At 46.1% G+C, this 26,688-nt stretch overlaps 2 protein-coding genes across 3 annotated transcripts; one reads left to right on the top strand and one right to left on the bottom strand.

The window, feature by feature from the left end:
• On the top strand, positions 1 to 17,911 carry LOC121578010 (zinc finger protein ZXDC). Of its 2 annotated transcripts, XM_045223730.1 has the most exons (10): positions 1 to 2,064; positions 4,725 to 4,877; positions 5,245 to 5,323; positions 13,050 to 13,180; positions 13,287 to 13,457; positions 13,553 to 14,325; positions 15,531 to 15,615; positions 15,975 to 16,147; positions 16,393 to 16,494; positions 17,186 to 17,911. In XM_045223730.1, the coding sequence occupies exons 1-10, from the start codon at positions 6 to 8 to the stop codon at positions 17,270 to 17,272; spliced, it is 3,813 nt and encodes a 1,270-aa protein (XP_045079665.1). In that variant the 5' UTR covers positions 1 to 5; the 3' UTR covers positions 17,273 to 17,911. The 2 variants fall into 2 exon arrangements, with proteins under 2 accessions (XP_045079665.1, XP_045079666.1); XM_045223731.1 differs by lacking the exons at positions 15,975 to 16,147; positions 16,393 to 16,494; positions 17,186 to 17,911 and adding an exon at positions 15,655 to 15,735.
• LOC123492039 (cilia- and flagella-associated protein 100-like) lies at positions 17,672 to 26,211 on the bottom strand. Its single transcript, XM_045223732.1, has 7 exons — positions 26,070 to 26,211; positions 25,891 to 25,933; positions 20,361 to 20,515; positions 19,890 to 20,025; positions 19,375 to 19,577; positions 18,929 to 19,019; positions 17,672 to 18,642 (listed from the first exon to the last, which is right to left on the bottom strand). The coding sequence occupies exons 3-7, from the start codon at positions 20,381 to 20,383 to the stop codon at positions 18,529 to 18,531; spliced, it is 567 nt and encodes a 188-aa protein (XP_045079667.1). The 5' UTR covers positions 20,384 to 20,515; positions 25,891 to 25,933; positions 26,070 to 26,211; the 3' UTR covers positions 17,672 to 18,528.
• Between the last annotated feature and the right edge of the window lie 477 nt (positions 26,212 to 26,688).

Genomic DNA, 26,688 nt, shown 5'->3' with positions numbered 1-26,688 from the left:
CTTTCATGCACTGCTGCTACAGGGATACCAAGATGGAAATCCAGGGGCTTTCTCATGCCCAAAATATTCACTATCAACATGGCGCCCCACGTAGAACAGGTTCGTCTCCGATTAGGACAACGACAGGGGCATGTTCTCTCTCCATTTCGAACGAGAACGAAGCACAGGAGGATTTGGAATCGTACGAACTGCAAAGTGACAACAACAACCACAATAGGCCAAGGACATCTCCATTTCGCCTACTGGCAGAAAATGGCAGCGTTGGCCTGCCTGTCTGCAAGCAGAACGGTAAAAACAATAGCCCACTTCAAACCCAAACAGCGAATGTGGGACTCCGTGACAAGAATACTTTGAAAGCGAGGGAACTGAACGCAAAACTACCTCCACACGATATTTTTAGGACTGGTTACAAATACGATATTGAAAGTGGGGATAACATATTGCAAATGGCGTTGCCTTTCTTTGCGGGGGAAGAGGAACAATATCAGCAACAGCAGCTGCAACCTCCGGTTTTACGGCAGCAACATGAAGACGGCGCCTTCCTGTTGCAGTCATTGGCGAGCGAGGGCACGGCGGCCTGTGGGAGCAACAGCACCGCTAACGCTAATAAAAACACCGAGGAATATTATGTGGTTTTCAACATTGTCCAAGAGGATGGTAATGACGCAGATAAGGACAGACTGGGAAATCCATCTAAAGATGGGGATACGATACGCGGTAAGATGAAGCTTGAACATTCCAAGATCAAAACATGTAATTCGATGGAGGTTCAAAGCACCAATGCTCTTATTGAATCTGATGACAATTTGAACAATTTAGCAGCAGAGGCCTTGAAAAGAACTGTTCATTTGTGTAGTTTGTTAAATTCCAGTTCAAATAGTGAGGCAACTGTAACTAATGAGAAACAGTCTGTGTGTTATGAAACGGAGAATGAAAACACTGCTTTGACAAACGAATATGGCGAGAACATATGTGGCCACCAAGTTTGCGTTGAAAACATTGACAGTGACGCGCCTAACCAAATATCATCTCAGACCGAAGCTCAAGATAGCAGTGCCTTGATTTCAGAAAACACTGATATGGTGGAAATGAGCGACGCTATGGACTTCATTTCCGACGCTGGTAGGAGCCTATCCGTGTCTGCCAATGCAGATGGGACCCCCAACAGTGCGTCTGCCAACGAGACCTTCTCTGGAACCATCATGATAAACAACCAAAGCATCATAGTTACCATAGAAAACGGGATACTGACTCTAGCTGCACCTCCAGAGGGTTACACCCACAAAGACGACGGAATGGTTGGCTTGAAGGAACACCTTGGAATGAAAGACCACGAGGACATAGTGCTTCTCAACTATGACAGCGGGACCAAATCCATTGGGAAAATAAGCAACGTGGCGGTTATTCGGGCAGGTCACCACGAACAGTCTAGGCTGGGTTTGTCTGTGAGCGACTCCGAACTGGCTCTAGCTGACAACTGTTCACTGTCAGAGTTGGGTGCCTCCCTGGACATGTGCCCAGTCATCAAGCAGGAGAGCGGGACTCTGTGTGCCATAAGCGAAGGTGACTTGGTTTCCCAGCGCCCAGAGGGTTCTTCTGTCGACTGTGACGACAACGGCGACTTCCAGCCTGTCAGTGTCATCGGCGCTTCGGGACTCTCCAAGAAAGGTGCCTTGATCACGACATACCGCTGCCCCCAGCCAGGCTGCCCCAGCACCTTCGAAACGCGCCAAAAGCTCAAGATGCACCTTCTTAACCACACCGAGGACCAGAGGCCCTTTAAGTGCCCTTTTGAGGGCTGTGGCTGGGCCTTCACCACCTCTTACAAGCTCAAACGACACCTGCAGTCCCACGACAAGGTGCGGCCTCACAAGTGCGAGTGGGAGGGATGCGGCCGCTGTTTCACCACGGTCTACAACCTGAAGGCGCATGTGAAGCAGCATGACCAGGAGAACACCTTTGTGTGCGAGATCTGCAGCGAGCGCTTCCGCAGCGCCACCCGGCTGACCAATCACCAGCGGGCCCATTTTGAGCCAGAGAGGCCGCACAAATGCGAGTTTCCAGGTGAGGCAAATGTATTTTTAGTGTGGTTGAATTTGACTAGTTTATTTGTGTTAATGGAAAATACCACTCAAACTATTTTGGTGTTTGTTTCATTAGTCCACTCACTGTTGATACAGTCCTAAAATGTTTTGCATGTCAGCGGTCAAGTTTTCTAGATATAGGGGAGACGAGCTGGGAATGTTGGGAAGTCGGGCATCTTTCTAGAGCTCCGCCTTTCTGAACTGAACACTGACATCATGATTTGACCTTGTTTTTTTCAGAGTTAGCAGTTGACTTGAAAGCACCAAGAGTGTCACTTGCCACATCATCATGATGATTCATTTTGCATTATCAAGGTGATGTGGCAAGTGACGCTATTGCTGCGTTAAAAAAAACTGGGAACTCTGAAATTGTTGACTTCAGTGTGTTCAAGACAAATGGGAACTCTGAAAAAATAGTTTTGAACTGTCATCCAACTCAGAATTCCAAGTCAGAAACTCTGGCAGCTTTCTAGAGCTCTGACCTGACCTCGTTTCTTTCCTGATTTTCCAGTTGAAAGTCCATTATCTTGAAAAATTGACTACTGACTTACAAAATATTTTGGGGCTGTACTAAGTGGAATAATCAAAAAATATAAATAAAGTATGTATATGTGTGTATACATACATACAGTACCAGTCAAAAGTTTGGACACACCAACTCATTCAAGTGTTTTTCTTTATTTTTACAATTTTCTACATTGTGGAATAATAGTGAAGACATCAAAACTATGAAATAACACATATGGAATCATGTAGTAACCAAAAAAGTGTTAAACAAATAAAAATATATTTTATTTGAGATTCTTCAAATAGCCACCCTTTGCTTTGATGACAGCTTTGCACACTCTTGGCATTCTCTCAAACAGCTTCACCTGGAATGCTTTTCCAACAGTCTTGAAGGAGTTCCCACATATGCTGAGCACTTGTTGGCTGCTTTTCCTTCACTCTGCCGTCCGACTCATCCCAAACCAGCTTAATTGGGTTGAGGTCGGGGGATTGTGGAGGCCAGGTCATCTGATGCAGCACTCCATCACTCTCCTTCTTGGTAAAATAGCCCTTACACAGCCTGGAGGTGTGTTGGGTCATTGTCCTGTTGAAAAACCAGATGGGATGGCGTATCACTGCAGAATGCTGTGGTAGCCATGCTGGTTAAGTGTGCCTTGAATTATAAATAAATCACAGACAGTGTCACCAGCAAAGCACCCCCACACCATAACATCACCTCCTCCATGCTTTATGGTGGGAACTACACATGCAGAGATCCTTCTTAATGCGTTTGAGCCAATCAGTTGTGTTGTGACAAGGTAGGGATGGTATACAGAAGATAGCCCTATTTGGTAAAAGACCAAGTCCATATTATGGCAAGAACAGCTCAAATAAGCAAAGAGAAACGACAGTCCATCATTACTTTAAGACATGAAGGTCAGTCAATCTGGAACATTTCTAGAACTTTGGAAGTTTCTTCAAGTGCAGTTGCAAAAACCATCAAGCGCTATGAGGAAACTGGCTCTCATGAGGACCACCACAGGAAAGGAAACCCCAGATTTACCTCTGCTGCATAGGATAAGTTAATTAGAGTTAACTGCACCTTAGATTGCAGCCCAAATAAATGCTTCACAGTGTTCAAGTAACGGACACATTTCAACGTCAACTGTTCAGAGGAGACTGTGTTAATCAGGCCTTCATGGTCGAATTGCTGCAAAGAAACCACTACTAAAGGACACCAATAAGAAGAAGAGACTTGCTTGGGCCAAGAAACACGAGCAATGGACATTAGACCGGTGGAAATCTGTCCTTTGGTCTGATGAGTCCAAATTTGAGATTTTTGGTTCCAACAACCGTGTCTTTGTGAGACGCAGAGTAGGTGAACGGATGATCTCCGCATGTGTGGTTCCCACCGTGAAGCATGGAGGAGGAGGTGTGACGGTGTGGGGATGCTTTGCTGGTGACACTGTTAGTGATTTATTTAGAATTCAAGGCACACTTAACCAGCATGGCTACCACAGCATTCTGCAGTGATACGCCATCCCATCTGGTTTGCGCTTAGTGGGACTATCATTTGTTTTTCAACAGGACAATGACCCAAAACACACCTTCAGGCTGTGTAAGGGCTATTTTACCAAGAAGGAGAGTGATGGAGTGCTGCATCAGATGACCTGGCCTCCACAATCACCTGACCTCAACCCAATTGAGATGGTTTGGGATGAGTTGGACCGCAGAGTGAAGGAAAAGCAGCCAACAAGTGCTAAGCATATGTGGGAACTCCTTCAAGACTGTTGGAAAAGCATTCCTCATGAAGCTGGTTGAGAGAATGCCAAGAGTGTACTAAGCTGTCATCAAGGCAAAGGGTGGCTACTTTGAAGAATCTCAAATATATTTTGATTTGTTTAACACTTTTGGTTACTACATGATTCCATATGTGTTATTTCATAGTTTTGATGTCTTCACTATTCTACAATGTAGAAAAGAATAGGTCATTGACCACGTTTCCATGCTCAATTCTTTCGGAATAAATAGATGTACAGAATGAACTTTTTATATGCATGTGTGTATTCACTATTCATACTTATTGTCATTTGCCTTTCATTGTCACAAAGATTTAGTAGTCGCTTTTTTTCCTATGTGTGTCTCTTACCTCAGGCTGTGAGAAGAGCTTCATCACCTACAGTGCCCTGTTCTCCCACAACCGCACACACTTCCGCGAGACGGGCCTGTTCATCTGCACCTACCCGGGCTGCGACAAGCGCTACGACAAGGCCTGCCGCATCAAGATCCACATGCGCAGCCACACGGGTACGTCATAAGGATGGATATATGTTTATATAACTTTTCAAGAGGTCTCCGGGCCATTTACATTGTCAGGAGGGAACTTGCGGCATGTGTTGCATCCACCTGAAAATGTTCCATACTACATCAATAGATATATATATGGTAGTCCCTGTGTTTTTTTATGTTAGTTGGCTAAACACTTTACACAATCTAAATGAAAACAACCACAGATTCTTGTTGATCCAATGTGACTAACAGAACTGTCAACATTGACAGTGAAATATATGATATAGATATTATCAAAAGAGACAAAAATCCATGTTATGGTTGTTTGTTTCTTTCACCAGTAGTAGTTTCTCAGTCCTAGCCTAAGTCTCCCTTTCGGTTTCAGGCGAGAGGCCGTTCGTCTGCGACTCAGAGGCCTGTGGCTGGTCTTTCACCAGTATGTCCAAGTTACTGAGGCACAAAAGGTACCTTGACGCTGTCCCTCACTCAACTGTCCATCCCTCTGTTTAGGCATTGTGTATTGTGACAGTGTAGGTCCTGTGTTTTTAGTTTAGGGCCTCTCCCAACTGTCCTCCCAATTATTAATCCTGTGTGAAAGTATTGGATTTATCATTTAGAGTCAGACTCTTGTCTAATTGATAATAAAAAAATATATATATAAAAAAAAAATATATATATATATATACACTGCTCAAATAAATTAAGGGAACACTAAAGTAACACATCCTAGATCTGAATGAATGAAATAATCTTATTAAATACTTTTTTCTTTACATAGTTGAATGTGCTGACAACAAAATCACAAAAAAATTATCAATGGAAATCAAATTTATCAACCCATGGAGGGCTGGATTTGGAGTCACCCTCAAAATTAAAGTGGAAAACCACACTACAGGCTGATCCAACTTTGATGTAATGTCCTTAAAACAAGTCAAAATGAGGCTCAGTAGTGTGTGTGGCCTCCACGTGCCTGTATGACCTCCCTACAAGGCCTGGGCATGCTCCTGATGAGGTGGCGGATGGTCTCCTGAGGGATCTCCTCCCAGACCTGGACTAAAGCATCCGCCAACTCCTGGACAGTCTGTGGTGCAACGTGGCGTTGGTGGATGGAGCGAGACATGATGTCCCAGATGTGCTCAATTGGATTCAGGTCTGGGGAACGGGCGGGCCAGTCCAAAGCATCAATGCCTTCCTCTTGCAGGAACTACTGACACACTCCAGCCACATGAGATCTAGCATTATCTTGCATTAGGAGGAACCCAGGGCCATCCGCACCAGCATATGGTCTCACAAGGGGTCTGAGGATCTCATCTCGGTACCTAATGGCAGTCAGACTACCTCTGGCGAGCACATGGAGGGCTGTGCGGCCACCCCACACCATGACTGACCCACCGCCAAACCGGTCATGCTGGAGGATGTTGCAGGCAGCAGAACGTTCTCCACGGCGTCTCCAGACTCTGTCACGTCTGTCACATGTGCTCAGTGTGAACCTGCTTTCATCTGTGAAGAGCACAGGGCGCCAGTGGCGAATTTGCCAATCTTGGTGTTCTCTGGCAAATGCCAAACGTCCTGCACGGTGTTGGGCTGTAATCACAACCCACACCTGTGAACGTCGGGCCCTCATACCACCCTCATGGAGTCTGTTTCTGACCGTTTGAGCAGACACATGCACATTTGTGGCCTGCTGGAGGTCATTTTGCAGGGCTCTGGCAGTGCTCCTCCTGCTCCTCCTTGCACAAAGGCGGAGGTAGCGGTCCTGCTGCTGGGTTGTTGCCCTCCTACGGCCTCCTCCACGTCTCCTGATGTACTGGCCTGTCTCCTGGTAGCGCCTCCATGCTCTGGACACTACGCTGACAGACACAGCAAACCTTCTTGCCACAGCTCGCATTGATGTGCCATCCTGGATGAGCTGCACTACCTGAGCCACTTGTGTGGGTTGTAGACTCCGTCTCATGCTACCACTAGAGTGAAAGCACCGCCAGCATTCAAAAGTGACCAAACCATCAGCCAGGAAGCATAGGAACTGAGAAGTGGTCTGTGGTCACCACCTGCAAAACCAGTCCTTCATTGGGGGTGTCTTGCTAATTGCCTATAATTTCCACCTGTTGTCTATTCCATTTGCACAACAGCATGTGACATTTATTGTCAATCAGTGTTGCTTCCTAAGTGGACAGTTTGATTTCACAGAAGTGTGATTGACTTGGAGTTACATTGTGTTGTTTAAGTGTTCCCTTTATTTTTTTGAGCAGTGTGTGTGTATATATATATATATACACACACACACACACACAGTTGAAGTAGTAAGTTTACATACACCTTAGCCAAATAAATTTAAACTCAGTTTTTCACAATTCCTGACATTTAATCCTAGTTAAAATTCCCTGTTTTAGGTCAGTTAGTATCAACACTTTATTTTAAGAATATGAAATGTCAGAATAATAGTAGAGTGATTTATTTCAGCTTTTATTTATTTCATCACATTCCCAGTCGGTCAGAAGTTTACATACACTCAATTAGTATTTGGTAGCATTGCCTTTTAAATTGTTTAACTTAGGTCAAGCATTTCGGGTAGCCTTCCACAAGCTTCCCACAATAAGTTGGGTGAATTTTGGCCCATTCCTCCTCAGTGTAACTGAGTCAGGTTTGTAGGCCTCCTTGCTCGCACACGCTTTTTCATTTCTGCCCACACATTTTCTATAGGATTGAAGTCAGGGCTTTGTGATGGCCACTCCAATACCTTGACTTTGTTGTCCTTAGGCCATTTTGCCACAACTTTGGAAGTATGCTTGGGGTCATTGTCCATTTGGAAGACCCATTTGCGACAAAGCTTTAACTTCCTGACTGATGTCTTGAGATGTTGCTTCAATAAATCCACATAAATTTCCTTCCTCGTGATGCATTACATTTACATTTTAGTCATTTAGCAGACGCTGTTATCCAGAGCGACTTACAGGGGCAATTAGGGTTAAGTGCCTTAAGGGCACATCGACAGATTTGTCACCTAGTCGGCTCGGGGATTAGAACCAGCGACCTTTCGGGTACTGGCACAACGCTCTTACCCACTAAGCTACCTGCCGCCATCTATTTTGTGAAGTGCACTAGTCCCTCCTGCAGCAAAGCACCCCCACAGCATGATACTGCTACCCCCGTGCTTCACGGTTGGGATGGTGTTCTTCGTCTTGCAAGCACTCCCTTTTTCCTCCAAACATAACAATGGTCATTATGGCCAAACAGTTCTATTTTTGTTTCATCAGACCAGAGGACATTTCTCCTAAAAGTACGATCTTTGTCCCCGTAGTCTGGCTTTTTTATGGCGGTTTTGTAGCAGCGGCTTCTTCCTTGCTGAGCGGCCTTTCAGGTTATGTCGATATAGGACTCGTTTTGCTGTGGATATAGATACTTTTGTACCTGTTCCCTCCAGCATCTTCACAAGGTCCTTTGCTGTTGTTCTGTGATTGATTTTGCACTTTTCGCACCAAAGTACGTTCATCTCTAGGAGACAGAACGCGTCTCCTTCCTGAGCGGTATGAAGGCTGCGTGGTCCCATGGTGTTTATACTTGCATACTATTGTTTGTACAGATGAACGTGGTACCTTCAGGCGTTTGGAAATTGCTCCTAAGGATGAACCAGACTTGTGGAGGTCTACAATTTATTTTCTAAGGTCTTGGCTGATTTCTTTAGATTTTCCCATGATGTCAAGTAAAGAGGCACTGAGTTTGAAGGTAGACCTTGAAATACATCCACAGGTACACCTCCAATTGACTCAGATAATGTCAATTAGCCTATCAGAAGCTTCTAATGCCAGACATCATTTTCTGGAATTTTCCAAGCTGTTTAAAGGTACAGTCAACCTAGTGTATGTAAACTTCTGACCCACTGGAATTGTGATACAGTGAATTATAAGTGAAATAATCTGTCTGTAAACAATTGTTGGAAAAATTACTTGTCATGCACAAAGTAGATGTCCTAACCGACTTGCCAAAACTATAGTTTGTTAACAAGAAATTTGTGGAGTGGTTGAAGAACGAGTTTTAATGACTCCAACCTAAGTGTATGTAAACTTCCGACTTCAACTGTATATGCTACCGTTCAAAAGTTTGGGGTCACTTAGAAATGTCTTTTTTTTCGAAAGAAAAGCAAATTTTTTGTCCATTAAAATAACATCAAATTGATCAGAAATACATTGTATACCTTGTTCATGTTGTAAATGGCTATTATAGCTTAGGGAAACAGCTGATTTTTTATGAAATATCTACATAGGTGTACATAGGCCCATTATCAGCAACCATCAGTCCTCTGTTCCAATGGCGCGTTGTGTTTGCTAATCCAAGTTTATCATTTTAAAAGGCTTATTGATCATTAGAAAACCCTTTTGCAATTATGTTAGCACAGCTGAAAACTGTTGTGCTGATTTTAAAGAAGCAATAAAACTGGCCTTTTGAGACTAGTTGAGTATCTGGAGCATCAGCAATTGTGTGTTCGATTACAGGCTCAAAATGGCCAGAAACAAAGCACTTTCTTCTGAAACTCGTCAGTCTAGTCTTGTTCTGAGAAATGAAGGCTATTCCATGTGAGAAATTGCCAAGAAACGGAAGATCTCGTACAACGCTGTGTACTACTCCCTTCACAGAACAGCGCAAACTGGCTCTATCCAGAATAGAAAGAGGAGTGGGAGGCCCCGGTGCACAACTGAGCAAGAGGACAAATACATTAGTGTCTAGTTTGAGAGATAGACGCCTCACAGGTCCTCAACTGGCAGCTTCATTAAATAGTACCCGCAAAACACCAGTCTCAACGTCAACAGTAAAGAGGCGACTCTGGGATGCTGACCTTCTAGGCAGAGTTGCAAAGAAAAAGCCATATCTCAGACTGGCCAATATAAAGAAAAGATGAAGATTGGCAAAAGAACGCACACTGGACAGAGGAAGATTGGAAATAAAAAAAGTTATGGACAGACGAATCAAAATTTGAGGTGTTCGGATCACAAAGAAGAACATTTGTGAGACGCAGACCAAATGAAAAGATGCTGGAGGAGTGCTTGATGCCATCTGTCAAGCATGGTGGCGGCAATGTGATGGTCTGGGGGTGCTTTGGTGGTGGTAAAGTGGGAGATTTGTACAGGGTAAAAGGGATCTTGAAGAAGGAAGGCTATCACTCCATTTTGCAACGCCATGCCATACCCTGTGGACGGCACTTGATTGGAGCCAATTTCTTCTACAACAGGACAATGACCCAAAGCACAGCTCCAAACTGCAAGAAATAATTAGGGAAGAAGCAGTCTGCTGGTATTCTGTCTATAATGGAGTGGCCAGCACAGTCACCGGATCTCAACACAGTCACCAGATCTCAAACTATTTGAGCTGTTGTGGGAGCTGCTTCACCGTATGGTACGTAAGAAGTGTCCATCAAGCCAATCCAATTTGTGGCAGGTGCTTCAGGAAGCATGGGGTGAAATCTTTTCCGATTACATCAACAAATTGACAACTAGAATGCCAAAGGTCTGCAAGGCTGTAATTGCAGGATTCTTTGATGAAAGCAAAGTTTGAAGGACACAATTATTATTTCAATTAAAAATCATTATTTGTGACTTTGTCAATGACTACATTTCCTATTCATTTTGCTATATTTCCTATTCAAACTCATTTCATGTATGTTTTCATGGAAAACAAAAAGTGACCCCAAACTTTTCTCTGGATAAGAGCGTCTGCTAAATGACAAAATGTGTATATATATATATATATATATATATATATATATATATATATATATATTAAAAATCCAAATAACTTCACAGAACTTCATTGTAAAGGGTTTATACACAGTTTCCCATGCTTGTTCAATGAACCATAAACAATTAATGGACATGCACCTGTGGAATGGTCGTTAAGACACTAACAGCTTACAGACGGTAGGCAATTAAGGTCACAGTTATGAAAACTTAAGACACTAAAGAGGCCTTTCTACTGACTCTGAAAAACACCAAAAGAAAGATCCCCAGGGTCCCTGCTCATCTGCGTGAATGTGCCTTAGGCATGCTGCAAGGAGGCATGAGGACCGCAGATGTGGCCAGGGCAATAAATTGTAATGTCCGTACTGTGAGACGCCTAAGACGGCGCTACAGGGAGACAGGACGGACAGCTGATCGTCCTCGCAGTGGCAGACCACGTGTAACAACACCTGTACAGGACCGGTACATCCAAACATCACACCTGTGGGACAGGTACAGGATGGCAACAACTGCCGAGTTACACCAGAACCGCACAATCCCTCCATCAGTGCTCAGACTGTCTGCAATAGGCTGAGAGAGGCTGGACTGAGGGCTTGTAGGCCTGTTGTAAGGCAGGTCCTCACCAGACATCACCGGCAACAACATCGCCTATGGGCACAAACCCACCGTCGCTGGACTAGACAGGACTGGCAAAAAGTGCTCTTCACTGACAAGTCACGGTTTTGTCTCACCAGGGGTCATGGTCGGATTCACGTTTATCGTTGAAGGAATAAGCGTTACACCGAGGCCTGTACTCTGGAGCGGGATCGATTTGGAGGTGGAGGGTCCGTCATGGTCTGGGGCGGTGTGTCACAGCATCATCAGACTGAGCTTGTTGTCATTGCAGGCAATCTCAACGCTGTGCGTTACAAGGAAGACATCCTCCTTTCTCATGTGGTACCCTTCCTGCAGGCTCATCCTGACATGACCCTCCAGCATGACAATGCTACCAGCCATACTGCTCGTTCTGTGCATGATTTCCTGCAAGATAGGAATGTCAGTGTTCTGCCATGGCCAGCGAAGAGCCTGGATCTCAATCCCATTGAGCACGTCTGGGATCTGTTGGATCGGAGGGTGAGGGCTAGGCCCATTCCCCCCAGAAATGTCTGGGAACTTGCAGGTTCCTTGGTGGAAGAGTGGGGTAACATCTCACAGCAAGAACTGGCAAATATGGTGCAGTCCATGAGGAGGAGATGCACTGCAGTACTTAATGCAGCTGGTGGCCACACCAGATACTGACTGTTACTTTTGTTCAGGGACACATTATTCAATTTCTGTTAGTCACATGTCTGTGGAACTTGTTCAGTTTGTCTGTTGTTGAATCTTATGTTCATACAAATATTTACACACGTTAAGTTTGCTGAAAATAAATGCAGTTGACAGTGAGAGGACATTTATTTTTTTGCTGAGTTTATAGAGAGAGAGAGGGAACAAAAATATAAACGCAACATGCAACAATTTCATAGATTTTACTGAGTTACAGTTCAGATAAGGAAATCAATCAATTGAAATAAATTCATTAGGCCCTAATGTATGGATTTCACATGACTGGGCAGGGGTGCAGCCATGGGTACAGCCATGGGTGGGCCTGGGAGGGCATAGACCCACCCACTGGGCAGCCAGGCCCAGCCAATCAGAATTAGTTTTTCCCCACAAAAGGGCTTTATCACAGACCGAAATACCCCTCAGCCCCCCAGACGATCCCACAGATAAAGAAGCCGGATGTGGATGTCCTGGGCTGACATGGTTACAAGTGGTCTGCGGTTGTGAGGCCGGTTGGACTTACTGCCAAATTCTCTAAAACTACGGTGGAGGCGGCTTATGGTAGAGAAATTAATATAAAATTCTCTGACAACAGCTCTGGTGGACATTACTGCAGTCAGCTTGCCATCAAAACTTGAGACTTCTGTGGCATGGTGTTGTGACAAAACTGTACATTTTAAAGTGGCCTTTTATTGTCCCCAGCACAAGGTGCACCTGTGTAATGATCATGCTGTTTAATCAGTTTCTTGATATGCCACACCTGTCAGGTGGATGGATTATCTTGGTAAAGGAGAAATGCTCACTAACAGGGATGTTAACAAATTTGTTAACAAAATGTTTGAGAAATAACCTTTTTGTGCGTATGGAAAATTTCGGAGATCTTTTTATTTCAGCTCATGAAACATGGGACCAACACTTTACATGTTGTGTTCATATTTTTGTTCAGTGTAGTAAAATGGTCATTTATCAGACTCTTTTATTCAAAGTATCTCGCAATTACAAAACACAACAAGTTTCATGTGTCCCTTTCTGGAATGCCATCAAGCCCATATCTGAAACCCCGGAGGCATGGGAGTAAGAATTGTATTCTATTTGTATATGTATTAAAAATAAATTGAACCTTGAACCACATTGGCCCCCCCCCCGACTGTGTTTTCAGGAAGCACGACGATGACAGGCGCTTCACCTGCCCAGAGGAGGGCTGTGGCAAGTCCTTCACCCGGGCAGAGCACCTCAAGGGCCACAGCATCACCCACCTGGGCACCAAGCCCTTTGAGTGCCACGTAGATGGTAGGTGTCACTCATTTGTGCCACTGTCACTTTTTTAATATGTCTGGTCATTTTCTAGATGTAGGGTTAATTGAAACATGCATTTGCCCTATTTACTGTGTTGTAGGCTGCAGTGCCAAGTTCTCAGCGCGGAGCAGTCTGTATATCCACTCGAAGAAACACAAGCAGGACGCTGGCAGCCTGAGGACGCGTTGCCCCGTGGCCAACTGCAGCAAGCACTTCTCTTCCTGCAGTAGCCTGAAGAGCCACATGCTCAAACACCACCACCTCAACCCCGGTAAGGAACACACACGCACGCTGTTCCTCAAGAAAGACATGCTCAAACACCCCCACTGCCTGTGTAATGACTTTGTGTCTGTCTCCTCCAATCAGACGTGCTGAGCCAGCTGGAGGCCACTCCCACCCTGACCCCCAGCAGCGAGCTTGTCAGCGCCGCCACCACCACGGGAACCGTCCCAGGGGTCACCGGGGGCGACCAGCTGGCCCACCTGGACCTCAGCTCTCTGTTCTCTGCTGTGCCCGGGGGTCCCTCGCCCACCATCCACGGGGTCGGGGTGCCTGTAGGCGCCACAGGGCCTGCAGGCGCCTTCGCCATGGACCTGTCACTGGTCAGCTCAGGAATCCTCACCATCAACCCGGCCTCGGTTGGCTCAGCCCTGTGCACGTCCGGGCATGGCGCCACCGTGGCCAAAGCTTCCTTGGACCCGCTCATCCTGGCGGCCGGGGAAGACATGGTCGGGGGAGCCCTCCCTCCTCGGGGTACCCTCAACCTGGACAACGTGCAGAAGGTCACCCCCGAGGCCCTAGGCTCACTCACAGTCCTCACCATGCAGGCTGCTAGCTCCTCCGCGGACCACCACACCCTCAGCTCCTCCAGCGCCCTGTCCACCGAGCCCTCCCCCTCAAACCTGGCTGTCCCCCCCGGGCCCGAGCTCCTCTCGTCCCACTCTAAGGTGGCTGAGGCTGGAGGGAGCAGGGGTGTCGGCAGGCCTCTGCTGGGCTGTGTGGAGGTGCTGGGGCAGCAGGAGGGGGGCAAGGTGCTGACCCAGTGTGTGTTCCCGGGCCATGACGGTGGCAGCTCGTTCAGCCTGCAGAAGGAGTCCGAGCTCAGCCACAGCTCAGCCGTCTTACCCTACTCCTTCCTGGTGAGTGGCTCGCTAACTAACACTCTGGTGAGTGGCTCGCTAACTAACACTCTGGTGAGTGGCTCGCTAACTAACGCTCTGGTGAGTGGCTCGCTAACTAACGCTCTGGTGAGTGGCTCGCTAACTAATGATCTGGTGAGTGGCTCGCTAACTAATGCTCTGGTGAGTGGCTCGCTAACTAACGCTCTGGTGAGTGGCTCGCTAACTAATGATCTGGTGAGTGGCTCGCTAACTAATGCTCTGGTGAGTGGCTCGCTAACTAATGCTCTGGTGAGTGGCTCGCTAACTAATGATCTGGTGAGTGGCTCGCTAACTAATGATCTGGTGAGTGGCTCGCTAACTAACGCTCTGGTGAGTGGCTCGCTAACTAATGATCTGGTGAGTGGCTCGCTAACTAATGCTCTGGTGAGTGGCTCGCTAACTAATGCTCTGGTGAGTGGCTCGCTAACTAATGCTCTGGTGAGTGGCTCGCTAACTAATGCTCTGGTGAGTGACTCGCTAACTGACGCTCTGGTGAGTGGCTCGCTAACTGACGCTCTGGTGAGTGGCTCGCTAACTGACGCTGTGGTGAGTGACTCGCTAACTGACGCTGTGGTGAGTGGCTCGCTAACTAACGCTCTGGTGAGTGGCTCACTAACTAACGCTCTGGTGAGTGGCTCGCTAACTAACGCTCTGGTGAGTGGCTCGCTAACTAACGCTCTGGTGAGTGGCTCACTAACTAACGCTCTGGTGAGTGGCTCGCTAACTAACGCTCTGGTGAGTGGCTCGCTAACTAACGCTCTGGTGAGTGGCTCGCTAACTAACGCTCTGGTGAGTGGCTCGCTAACTAACGCTCTGGTGAGTGACTCGCTAACTAACGCTCTGGTGAGTGGCTCGCTAACTAACGCTCTGGTGAGTGGCTCGCTAACTGACGCTCTGATTACAAGTTCCCCTTCAAAGCACTGATGAGTGGATTAAATAGAACAGTATCATATTTAATCTCTATCGATCTGTTTTTGGAATGTGCAGACTCACTAGTATACTCTTATTTGAAGTTGCTCTTTATAACCACAGATCTCGAGTCAGATCTCCCTACCACAAACCCATTTGACATCAATCCATTTAAGGTCTGACATCCGTTGAGATGAGATGTTATTGTTATGTGTCCTCGTTTGGAGTCACGGCAGTTATTTTATGCGTCCCATTTTTCCCTTTCTGTCTTGTAGGAGAGTAGTGGTTCAGCGCGGACCGACTACAGAGCCATCCAGCTGGCCAAGAAGAGGAAACGGAGAGGACCCTCCGTCTGCTCAGGTACATTATAACACTCAACTCCGTCATGGGTCTGCTCAGGTACATTATAACACTCAACTCCGTCATGGGTCTGCTCAGGTACATTATAACACTCAACTCCGTCATCTGTCTGCTCAGGTACATTATAACACTCAACTCCGTCATGGGTCTGCTCAGGTACATTATAACACTCAACTCCGTCATCTGTCTGCTCAGGTACATTATAACACTCAACTCCGTCATGGGTCTGCTCAGGTACATTATAACACTCAACTCCGTCATCTGTCTGCTAGCATTTGTTTTGGAGCAGTGCATGTGGAAACTGATTGAACCAGCTGGTGGTGCATTCAAAAGCTGTTTTGTTGTCATTGTCTTCACAGCAAGCTCAGGATTGGGCCAGAGGAAGAGTAAAGGCGGGAAGGCCAGCAGCACTTCGGCGCCAACGGTTCCCACAAGTGCCCGTTTTGGTGAAGGTTCTGCAGCAGCCAATGGGGGGCTGACTATCCGTGACCCTGTCACAGGGGCCCAGTATGTTCAGATTCAGCTCCTGCAGGTGAGAAGGTTCTCTAACAGAAACACTTAGAATGCTGTTAAAAAAAACTCTTTCAACATTTCTTTCTATAATGCACAGAGCAGAATGCCAAGGTGAAGGCATGTATTACAGGCCTAAATAAGAGTGTGTCCGCTGGCAGGGGCCACCTGGCTATATGGAGAAGGTGCTTTTGTATCCACGCATCTGACCTTTCTATCCTTTTGAATGTGATGAATGGATTCATATAAAGTATTTGTCTGTGTCAGGATGACCCGGCCAGCGAAGGGGACCTAGCCTTCCAGCTGAGCTCCCAGCCTTCCAGCTCCCACTCCCAGCTGACCGTGGACCTGCCAGTCAACATCCTACAGGTGAGTACTCCCCATGAGATCATAAAGTCATTTCTTAGGACCGTTTCTTGTACAGAATGTAGAAAATCTAGACACTGGTATGGTGCTGGAAATGATGAATATGAGGTTTAAAGTGGTGAAGAGTCTCTTTTTAACTGGACAAAACAAACTGTCCAAACAGTCCTGTGTAGCTCAGTTGGTAGAGCATGGCGTTTATAATATAATAATATAATAATAATATGCCATTTAGCAGACGCTTTTATCCAAAGCGACTTACAGTCATGCGTGCATACATTTTTTTTGTGTATGGGTGGTCCCGGGGATCGAACCCACTACCTTGGCGTTACAAGCGCCGTGCTCTACCAGCTGAGCTACAGAGGAAATACAGGGTTGTGGGTTCGATTCCCACGGTGGGCCAGTATGAAAATGTATGCACTCACTACCTGTAAGTCGCTCTGGATAAAAGCGTCTGCTAAAATGACTAAAATGTAAAAAAAAAAAAATATGTAGTCAGATAGGTAGTGAGCTGCCAGTTTGAGTGAAAACCACTGCAATCCTGAAATGGAGATGTTTTACAACTAAAGATGGAAGGGATTTAGGCAAAACTTTTACTTAGGTCTGTATTTGAATGTCAGCGATTGAGGTGTGTTTGCCTGTACTGTAATTGTAGAAATGAGAAATAAATTAGTAATTTCTGTCTGCCTTTCCTCAGGAACCTCCTGCTATGACGGAGGACGACAACGGCTCGGACAACTCCCAGTTCACAGGAAGCACCATCAACCTGCAGGACCTGGAGTGAGGAGGAGAGAGATGAGAAAGTTATGTACATCTGGGATGTGGATGAAGTGGAACCCAGAACCAAATGCACCTTGGGAAGAATTGAATGATAAATGAAATGAAAGTTTAAATTTGTGGAATTTTTTCCACTCACTTTTTCCTGTATTTCTGAAATCCTGTTTGTACCACAATCATGTCTTTTAAAGAGAGACTGTCGTTTTGCACATCCATTAGGTCCCTCGTGCTTCTAGTCAAACTGTGACGTCTTGTCGGTCTCAGCTACGGTGCCACGTTCTGAATACTCATACACAGTGTGCTGTTGTCAGAGCTTCTGTCTACAATGCCTTACAGACATGACGTACTGTACTCGCATCCATTTAGCATACGCTTTCTGTTTGTTAGACTTTTATGTAGTTTTTACTTTTTGGTGGTGGGTGGGGTCAGATGTATTTTTCTACAGCTGTGTCTTATGAGCTATGTAGGAATGAGACACGTGTGCGTTCCATGTTTAAAACGTTGCCGGTCCACTTGTTTATAATATCTGTAATGCTTATCTATATGTGACGACTTCAATCTAGTTATTGATTAGCCTTGTTTTACAAAATGGCTCAATCCAATTGACAGGAATTTAAATAAAGGATTGAAGCACAATTCAACATTTTATTTTGTACAATAAGCATATTTTTGTGTTATGGACTAATGCAGATTTCTATCTGGCTCTCCTGGATTATAAAGATTTTAGGTTCCCATTGAATTCCCCAAAGAGGCTAGAGTAGTCAGTCCATCCAAGCAGTCAGGCCATACAACTGCTATTCACATATAAGGTAAATAAGAAGCACAATAAATGAATAAAATGTAGTCTGGTATGGTAAAATCTAATTCTATTAAATATGTGGGGAGAGCACTCTCCACCTGCCTCATAAAGCTCTTCACCAAAACAAAGTCCACGTGCTATGAAAAAACAAACATGTATGCACTCACTAACTGTAAATCGCTCTGGATAAGAGCGTCTGCTAAATGACAAAAATGTAAAATGTGCTCCACCACCGACTCAAAATAAACCTCCAGCCAGTGCAAAAGAAGTAGGTCCTATCCCATCATGTGACATCACCAGCGCCCAATAGTGTCGTTGTAAAAGCCATACTTATACCCGTCATACCCCAAAATGTATAAAGTCAGTATTTACAGTGACTCAGTCACAGCCCACAATAGGCCAAAACAGAGATTAAATGAGTTCCGGTCAGTTGTGGCGTATGAGGCCGTGTTGTGACTCGGCCCTTAGGTGTAGAAGTAGAGCTGCTCCTCTTTCTCCTTGTCTGAGATGTCATACACCTGGCTGGTCTTCAGCTTGCGGGCAAGGCGCTGTGATCTAGCCATCAGTTTCTTGACAGTCTAGAGAAAAAGGCCTTATGTTAGCATCGGCAAATAAAGAGAACACAATGTTATGGTTTCTTTAGTACAATTATACGAAATTAACTCTTGACATGTATACAATTGTATTGTACTAGAACAGCCCCCCTGGTAACTAAACCAATGGCTTAGTTATGCAATATAATCTCATTTAGCCTATAGGCATCTAATGGAAACTTAATGTTACACATAGATTTTCGGGCAGAAAACTTAACTTTGGCCTATAGGATTGTAATGGTGTAGTGTTGAGGCAGGTTGTGTGACTGACTGTTTTCTTGACGTCAGCCTGGGCTCTCTCCAGGGCCCTCTTCAGCCTCTCCTGGTTCTGCTTGTCCTGACGCATCTTCTCATCACGCATCCTGGGGAAGGGAAGGAGGAAAGGATTATGGGGAGGAAAATAGGAGAAGGGTAGATTAGTTTAATCTAAACGGCTCGATATGTTTCAAACAAAAAATAAAAGAATCTGCTCTGGTACCCAGCTACCACATGGAACATGAAATGTAACAGGGCCCATGTCCAATTGCTGCCTATGACGGCAGCACAGACCTGAGTTTCTTCCTCTATGCATCAACTAACTACGTTAATTAACTAACCAAAGGCCACTAGGCAGAGCCTAAAGCTTAAAGCCGTGGACATAGAGATTTAAATGGAATAGGGCCAAAGTGACTAGCCTATATGACGGTCCTACGAGGCTGTGTTCCAGCTCTCGCGTACCTGAACCTCCTCTCCTTTTCCTTGGCCCTCTCGGCCAGCACCAGCCGCTCCTTGGGGACGATCTCCACGTTCTCCAGCAGCTCGTCCAGGCGGCTCTCGATGGCCTTCAGCATCTGCAGCGTGCTCAGGTTGGCCTCGCTGTCACCCATGCAGCCCCGGTACACCTCCTCTACCTTAGCGCCCAGGGAGTCAAACATACCCTCCTACAGAGTAGAGGAGGAGAGATAGGGGGAGAGAGAAGGAGAGAGAGAGGAGGAGAGGGAGATTGGAGGAGAACAAGAGAGCGAAATATCTATGTGATCTAAGGCCAATGACTGGCTCACAACTGGTATTAGCATGTCCTCTGATTCTCTGCATAACTCCTCCAGTGACCTGTCCCATTTCCCACTTTGGGTAAAAGTTGTCCGTAGTCACAGATCTATTATCTGCTTACTTTCCCAAAATCCTAATATCAACCATTGTGGATGGACGTAATCTAAAATGACCTTAGATCAGCAACTTTCTTTTTTTCCTACCTGGTCGTCCGACTTGTACTTCCCAAAGTTGAAGAGGCGGGCCCTTAGCTCCAGCTCGGCAGCCCGTTCCTTCTCCCTCTGGATGGTGTGGGTCATGATGTCTATCTGCTGGGTCAGCTGGTTGGTCTCCACCTCCCTTCAGAGAGGGGGAGGGATGGAGTGGGGGATGGCGTGCACACACATAGAAACGAATGCAGGTGAGGAAAGAGAGAGAAGGAACTATAGAGGGTAGAGTGTTGACATAAAACCTTGCTCTTGTCAATGTCAGTCAACATAATTTCTCGTCCTCCTTTTTATAAGTGAAGTCCGACTGTACGAGCATCCAGATTATGTAGAGATCAACTCTGCTATACCATTGAGTTCTAGCCTATCTACAATAACTTTATGGTAGTCTCTACATTCACTTTCATCTTGGCCCTCTCTTCCCTCTCTATCTACCTCTGACCTCTAACCCCTGCAAGCCTTTCTTACATCTTCTTGCGGTTGTAGTCCATGACCTGTCGGAACTCCTCCTGGGCCTCTTCGGTCTCCCTGGAGTTCTGGATCAGAGAGAGGTTCTGCTCCTCCAGCTCTGTCAGCAGCTCCAGCAGCTGCCAGGGGTCCCTGAAGTACAGCTCCGGGTCCTCCTGCAAGGGGCGACAAACACCACACACAGATGACAGACTTCTTTCAGGGTAAGTGGAAAACTAAGGGTAAAGTTTATAGAACATTGAAGGGAAAGATATCCTTTAACAGGAAGCTAGGTGGCCTAGATGGAGTAGTGGGGTTTGCGTTCAGCATTATCAGATTTGGGGTGGTTTTCCCAGATTAATCCTAGTCATGCTCTTAAAAATAAAAGGTTAAAGTTGGAACCAAATAAGGTTCCTCAGATGCCATTTTTAGTTCTCACACTGCTGGGATGGTGCTGTTGTGTTGTTGATGTAATCATTGATGGTGAGTGAGTCTACGTCCTTGAGCAGGAATGTGAGTATTACTGTCTATCTTCACTCTCTGTCGGTGTGAGATGCGTGCATTCGGTTATCAGTCCTTTGTTTTTACTGTAGCCTATGTCTAGTTGAGAGGGTGTGTGTTTGTGTGTGTGAGTGTGTGTGTGTGTATTTTTGGATCTCAGTAAGGTACAACAGCTGTGGCAGTAATCCTGTATAGGCACACTGACACAATGACATCACTGAGCTGACTGACTTGGCAAGACAGAGGGATGCAATAAAACCTTGTTGCACTGTGTGTGTGTGTGTGTGTGTGTGTGTGTGTGTTGCGTGCATGTGGCCTCATGGCCCAATTTGAAGACACCAATGGTTACCTAATCAGAATCACTGGTAGTGAAAGAAAACAGTTGGGAGAACCAGTGAAACAATTATAGTTTCTGAGGTAGAAGTTTTTGGTGAGGGAGGCCCTGCTCTCTACTCTCCCAGATGTTTAGTTCATTTCATTCCGATCTCCTCTGCATTATTGTAGCCATTTGCTACAGCCTGTCAACTATGCCTCTGCCTATCCCTGTTCTCTCCCTCTCTGCACAGGCTACACAAACGCCCCACACCGCGTGGCTGCTGCCTCTCTAACCTGGTGGTCCCTGCACGCACCCCACCCTGGAGTTCCAGGTCTCAGGCAGCCTCTGGAACTGCCGTTCTGCTGCCAACAAAGCTGACTTCATCCCAGCCTATGCTAATCTCCAGTCCCTCGACTTCCTGGCGCTGACGGAAACATGGATTACCACTGAAAACATTGCTACTCCTACTGCTCTCTCCTCGTCTGACCATGTGTTCTCGCATACCCCGAGAGCATCTGGTCAGAGGTGGTGGCACAGGAATCCTCATCTCTCCCAAGTGGACATTCTCAATTTTTCCCCTAACCCATCTGTCTATCTCCTCATTTGAATTCCATGCTGTCACAGTCACTAGCCCATTTAAGCTTAATATCCTTGTCATCTATCGCCCTCCAGGTTCCCTTGGAGAGTTCATCAATGAGCTTGACGCCTTGATAAGTTCCTTTCCTGAGGATGGCTCACCCCTCACAGTTTTGGGGGATTTCAACCTCCCTATGTCCACATTTGACTCATTTCTCTCTGCCTCCTTCTTTCCACTCCTCTCCTCTTTTGACCTCACCCTCTCACTGTCCCCCTACTCACAAGGCAGGCAATACGCTTGACCTCATCTTTACTAGATGCTGCTCTTCTACTAATCTCACTGCAACTCCCCTCCATGTCTCTGACCACTACTTTGTTTCCTTTTCTCTCTCGCTCTCCTCCCACACTACTCACTCTGCCCCTACACAGATGGTAATGCGCCGCCGCAACCTTCGCTCTCTCTCCCCACTACTCTCTCCTCTTCCATCCTATCATCTTTTCCCTCTGCTCAATCCTTCTCCCTCCAATCTCCTGATTCTGCCTCCTCAACCCCTCCTCTCCTCCCTTTCTGCATCCTTTGACTCTCTGTGTCCCCCTATCCTCCCGGCCGGCTCGGTCCTCCCCCTCCAGCTCCGTGGCTTGATGACTCATTGCGAGCTCACAGAACAGAGCTCCGGGCAGCGGAGCGGAAATGGAAGAAAACTAAACTCCCTGCCGACCTGGCATCTTTTCACTCCCTCCTCTCTACATTTTCTTCATCTGTTTCTGCTGCTAAGGCCACTTTCTACCACTCTAAATTCCAAGCATCTGCCTCTAACCCTAGGAAGCTCTTTTGCCACATTTTCCTCCCTGCTGAATCCTCCCCCTCTCTATGTGGATGACTTCGTCAACCACTTTGAAAAGAAGGTTGACGACATTCGATCCTCTTTTGTTAAGTCTAATGACACTGCTGGTCCTACTCACACTGCCCTACCCTATGCTTTGACTTCTTTCTCCCCTCTCTCTCCAGATAAAATCCTGCGACTTGTGACTGCAGGCCGCCCAACAACCTGCCCGCTTGACCCCATCCCCTCCTCTCTTCTCCAGACCATCTCCGGTGACCTTCTCCCCTACCTCACCTCGCTGATCAACTCATCCTTGACCGCTGGCCATGTCCCTTCCGTCTTCAAGAGAGCGAGAGTTGCTCCCCTTCTCAAAAACCAACACTCGATCCCACTGATGTCAACAACTACAGACCAGTATCCCTTCTTTCTTTTCTTTCCAAAACTATTGAGCGTGCCGTCTTTAGCCAACTCTCTTGCTATCTCTCTCAGAATGACCTTCTTGATCCAAACCAGTCAGGTTTCAAGACTGGTCATTCAACTGAGACTGCTCTTCTCTGTGTCACGGAGGCTCTCCGCACTGCTAAAGCTAACTCTCTCTCCTCTGCTCTTGTCCTTCTAGACCTGTCTGCTGCCTTTGATACTGTGAACCATCAGATCCTCCTCTCCACCCTCTCCGAGCTGGGCATCTCCGGCGCGGCTCACTCCTGGATTGCGTCCTACCTGACCGGTCGCTCCTACCAAGTGGCGTGGAGAGAAGCTGTCTCCGCACCACGTGCTCTCACCACTGGTGTCCCCCAGGGCTCAGTTCTAGGCCCTCTCCTTTTCTCCCTATACACCAAGTCACTTGGCTCTGTCATATCCTCACATGGCCTCTCCTATCATTGCTACGCTGACGATACACAACTAATCTTCTCCTTTCCCCCTTCTGATAACCAGGTGGCGAATCGCATCTCTGCATGTCTGGCAGACATATCAGTATGGATGACGGATCACCACCTCAAGCTGAACCCTGGCAAGACGGAGCTGCTCTTCCTCCCGGGGAAGGACTGCCCGTTCCATGATCTCGCCATCACGGTTGACAACTCCGCTGTGTCCTCCTCCCAGAGTGCGAAGAGCCTAGGCGTGACCCTGGACAACACCCTGTCGTTCTCCGCCAACATCAAGGCGGTGACCCGCTCCTGCAGGTTCATGCTCTACAACATTCGGAGAGTACGACCCTGCCTTACACAGGAAGCTGCACAGGTCCTAATCCAGGCACTTGTCATCTCCCGTCTGGACTACTGCAACTCGCTGTTGGCTGGCCTCCCTGCCTGTGCCATTAAACACCTACAACTCATCCAGAATGCCGCAGCCCGTCTGGTGTTCAACCTTCCCAAGTTCTCTCACGTCACCCCCCTCCTCCGCACACTCCACTGGCTTCCAGTTGAAGCTCGCATCCGCTACAAGACCATGGTGCTTGCCTATGGAGCAGTGAGGGGAACGGCACCTCTGTACCTTCGGGCTCTGATCAGTCCCTACACCCAAACGAGGGCATTGCGTTCATCCACCTCTGGCCTGCTGGCTCCCCTTCCTCTGCGGAAGCATAGTTCCCGCTCAGCCCAGTCAAAACTGTTCGCTGCTCTGGCACCCCAATGGTGGAACAAGCTCCCTCACGACGCCAGGACAGCGGAGTCACTCACCACCTTCCGGAGACATTTGAAACCCCACCTCTTTAAGGAATACCTCACCAATTGGTGAGTCGCTCTGGATAAGAGCGTCTGCTAAATGACGTAAATGTGCCCTTGAGCAAGGCACTTAACCCTAATTGCTCCTGTAAGTCGCTCTGGATAAGAGCGTCTGCTAAATGACTAAAATGTAAATGTAAATGTAAACCATTTTAGGTTCTCTGAAGAACCTTAAATTAGATGGTTATTTGAAGAACCATACAAAACTCTAGGTAGAAACAAAAAACAGAAATGTTTTAGCCCTCCAGGAGCAGAATTGAATAGTCCTGCTGTAGGGTCTTGAGACTTATTTGCATATTTCCCATGGTGCCTTTCAAGTGAATTTTTGAGTTACGAGTCCCATCTATGACTGTGTTTGCTAGTGACAGAGACACGGTTGTTGCATTAATTCATTTTCATTCTTGTGGCCTTCACCAAGTGAGATACTAAGTAAATATGAGAGGACTGTTAGACTACCTAAAGGATTTAAACTAGAAACATTATTTCAGTAATGGGTGCAATAAATCCAAGTAACAGATTGGACTAGTTTAGAAAAATCTGTTATTTATATTTGAGTAGCATAAGATTAAATAATAAATCAATGTACATGCAAAAACTGATATTGAAACAAACAATTCTAAAAATCAACCTGCAATAGAGCATGCTCGAAAATATGATAATGATGGGCGTGGTTTTGGTCCAACTCTGGTTATTAACACCAACACTGGGGTTCTTTAACACCACGGAGAGTCAATTTAACTCTTTACAGTATTAATTAAACTCCTGAATCAACACTAGAAATGTTACACTGAAAAAGCAACAGTAGTTAACAGTGGCCAATTTGCTGTGTGCTATGAAAGGGACAGTTCTGCAGGCTTCCATACATTTCAAGAATTCTGAAGAACCGTAGATGCCACACCAAGAAACTGACATTTAACTCAAAGGTTCTTTATCGGGCAAGAGTTCTCCAAGGAACATTAACAGCTGAGGAAGAACCATTTAAGAACCTTTTATGTGGAGTAAAGGTATTTTAAGCAGACCTGGGTTCAAATACATGTCGAGTTTCTGGGATTTAACATACTTTTTTCTGTGTATTTTAGTATTTTCAAATACACAGCCCAAAACAAGTACTTTTATTTGAGTATTTGAATGGTTATTTGTTAAAAACCAAATAGTCTATCAAATTATATTTGAGAGTATTTTCAAATACTTATTTCAAATTCTATTTTCAAACACCTGGGTTAAATGCATGAGAGTGTATTTGAGTCAGTGTATTAGTGTTTCCAAATACTTTCCAAGTGTATTTCCAAATACAGTAAAATATTCAACTGCTTTTATCAAATAAAAGATATCTGAATACTTACTTTGAATGTATGTGAAAGTAATTTAGATATTTTAAATAGTATTTGAAATCTGATTTTAACTCTCCATTGAGCTTGCTTTTTAGGCCGGGGCTTAATCTGTGTCCAGAAAACCAGCTCATGACATTTTTAGTCATATTCAGGCTGTATTCACTTTTTATTCAAACCGTCTCATTTATTCAATTCTGGTGTCAGCTTATCGATGGCTGAAATTTGCCAGAACGCAGTTATCCTCCAGCGTTATTCTGATCTTCTAAAGTTGAAACTAACCTCATATTCAGAGCTGTCGGTCTTCAGTTCTGCCACAGGGTTCCTGAAAAGACAGGAATTCAGCACTATAGCCAAAATTATCGCATATAACATGGTCATCACTTACACACACACACTCACACACACACACACACACACACAACTCCACACCACATACATACACACACACACACACTCACAATTTGTCACTCCGACCTGTCGACTGTCTAGAGGGGGCCCTTGCATCCCGGATAGGGGGCAGCTCTCGGCCCGCAAAGGACTCCTTACTGTCCGTAGCTGTGTGTGTGATAGAGAGAGAGACAGAGAGAGAGAGAGCAAGAGACAGAGAGAGACCAAGACAGAGAGAGAGAGAGAGAGAGAGAGAGAGAGAGAGAGAGAGAGAGACAGAGAGAGAGATAGAGACCAAGACAGAGAGAGAGAGATATAGGGACAGAGAGAGACGGAGACAGAGAGAGAGATATAGAGACAGAGAGAGATGGAGACAGAGAGAGAGATACAGAGACAGATAGAGACATAGAGAGAGAGACAGAGATATAGAGACAGAGAGAGCGAGAGAGAGAGAGAGAGAGAGAGAGAGAGAGAGAGAGAGAGAGAGAGAGAGAGAGAGAGATAGAGACAGAGAGAGATGGAGACAGAGAGAGAGATAGAGACAGAGAGAGACATAGAGAGAGAGACAGAGATATAGAGACAGAGAGAGCGAGAGAGAGAGAGAGAGAGAGAGAGAGAGAGAGAGAGAGAGAGAGAGAGAGAGAGAGAGAGAGAGAGAGAGAGAGAGAGAGAGAGACAGAGAGAGACCAA

This window comes from Coregonus clupeaformis, chromosome 12 (assembly GCF_020615455.1).
Source record: "Coregonus clupeaformis isolate EN_2021a chromosome 12, ASM2061545v1, whole genome shotgun sequence".
NCBI classification, from domain to species: Eukaryota; Metazoa; Chordata; class Actinopteri; order Salmoniformes; family Salmonidae; genus Coregonus; species Coregonus clupeaformis.
Note: the sequence above shows the minus strand (reverse complement) of the source record. Positions and strands in the feature narration are given on the sequence as shown.

Bases quoted from the DNA above. Each gene is read 5' to 3' on its own strand.
- LOC121578010 (XM_045223730.1), top strand. From the start codon at position 6: ATGCACTGCTGCTACAGGGATACCAAGATGGAAATCCAGGGGCTTTCT. The intron at 13,458-13,552 runs GTAAGGAACACA...TCCTCCAATCAG, and splicing joins ACACCACCACCTCAACCCCG to ACGTGCTGAGCCAGCTGGAG. The intron at 16,495-17,185 runs GTGAGTACTCCC...GCCTTTCCTCAG, and splicing joins TGCCAGTCAACATCCTACAG to GAACCTCCTGCTATGACGGA.
- LOC123492039 (XM_045223732.1), bottom strand. From the start codon at position 20,383: ATGGACTACAACCGCAAGAAGAT. The intron at 19,578-19,889 runs GTAGGAAAAAAA...TCTACTCTGTAG, and splicing joins AGTACAAGTCGGACGACCAG to GAGGGTATGTTTGACTCCCT. The intron at 18,643-18,928 runs GTCAGTCACACA...CTTTTTCTCTAG, and splicing joins AGGCTGACGTCAAGAAAACA to ACTGTCAAGAAACTGATGGC.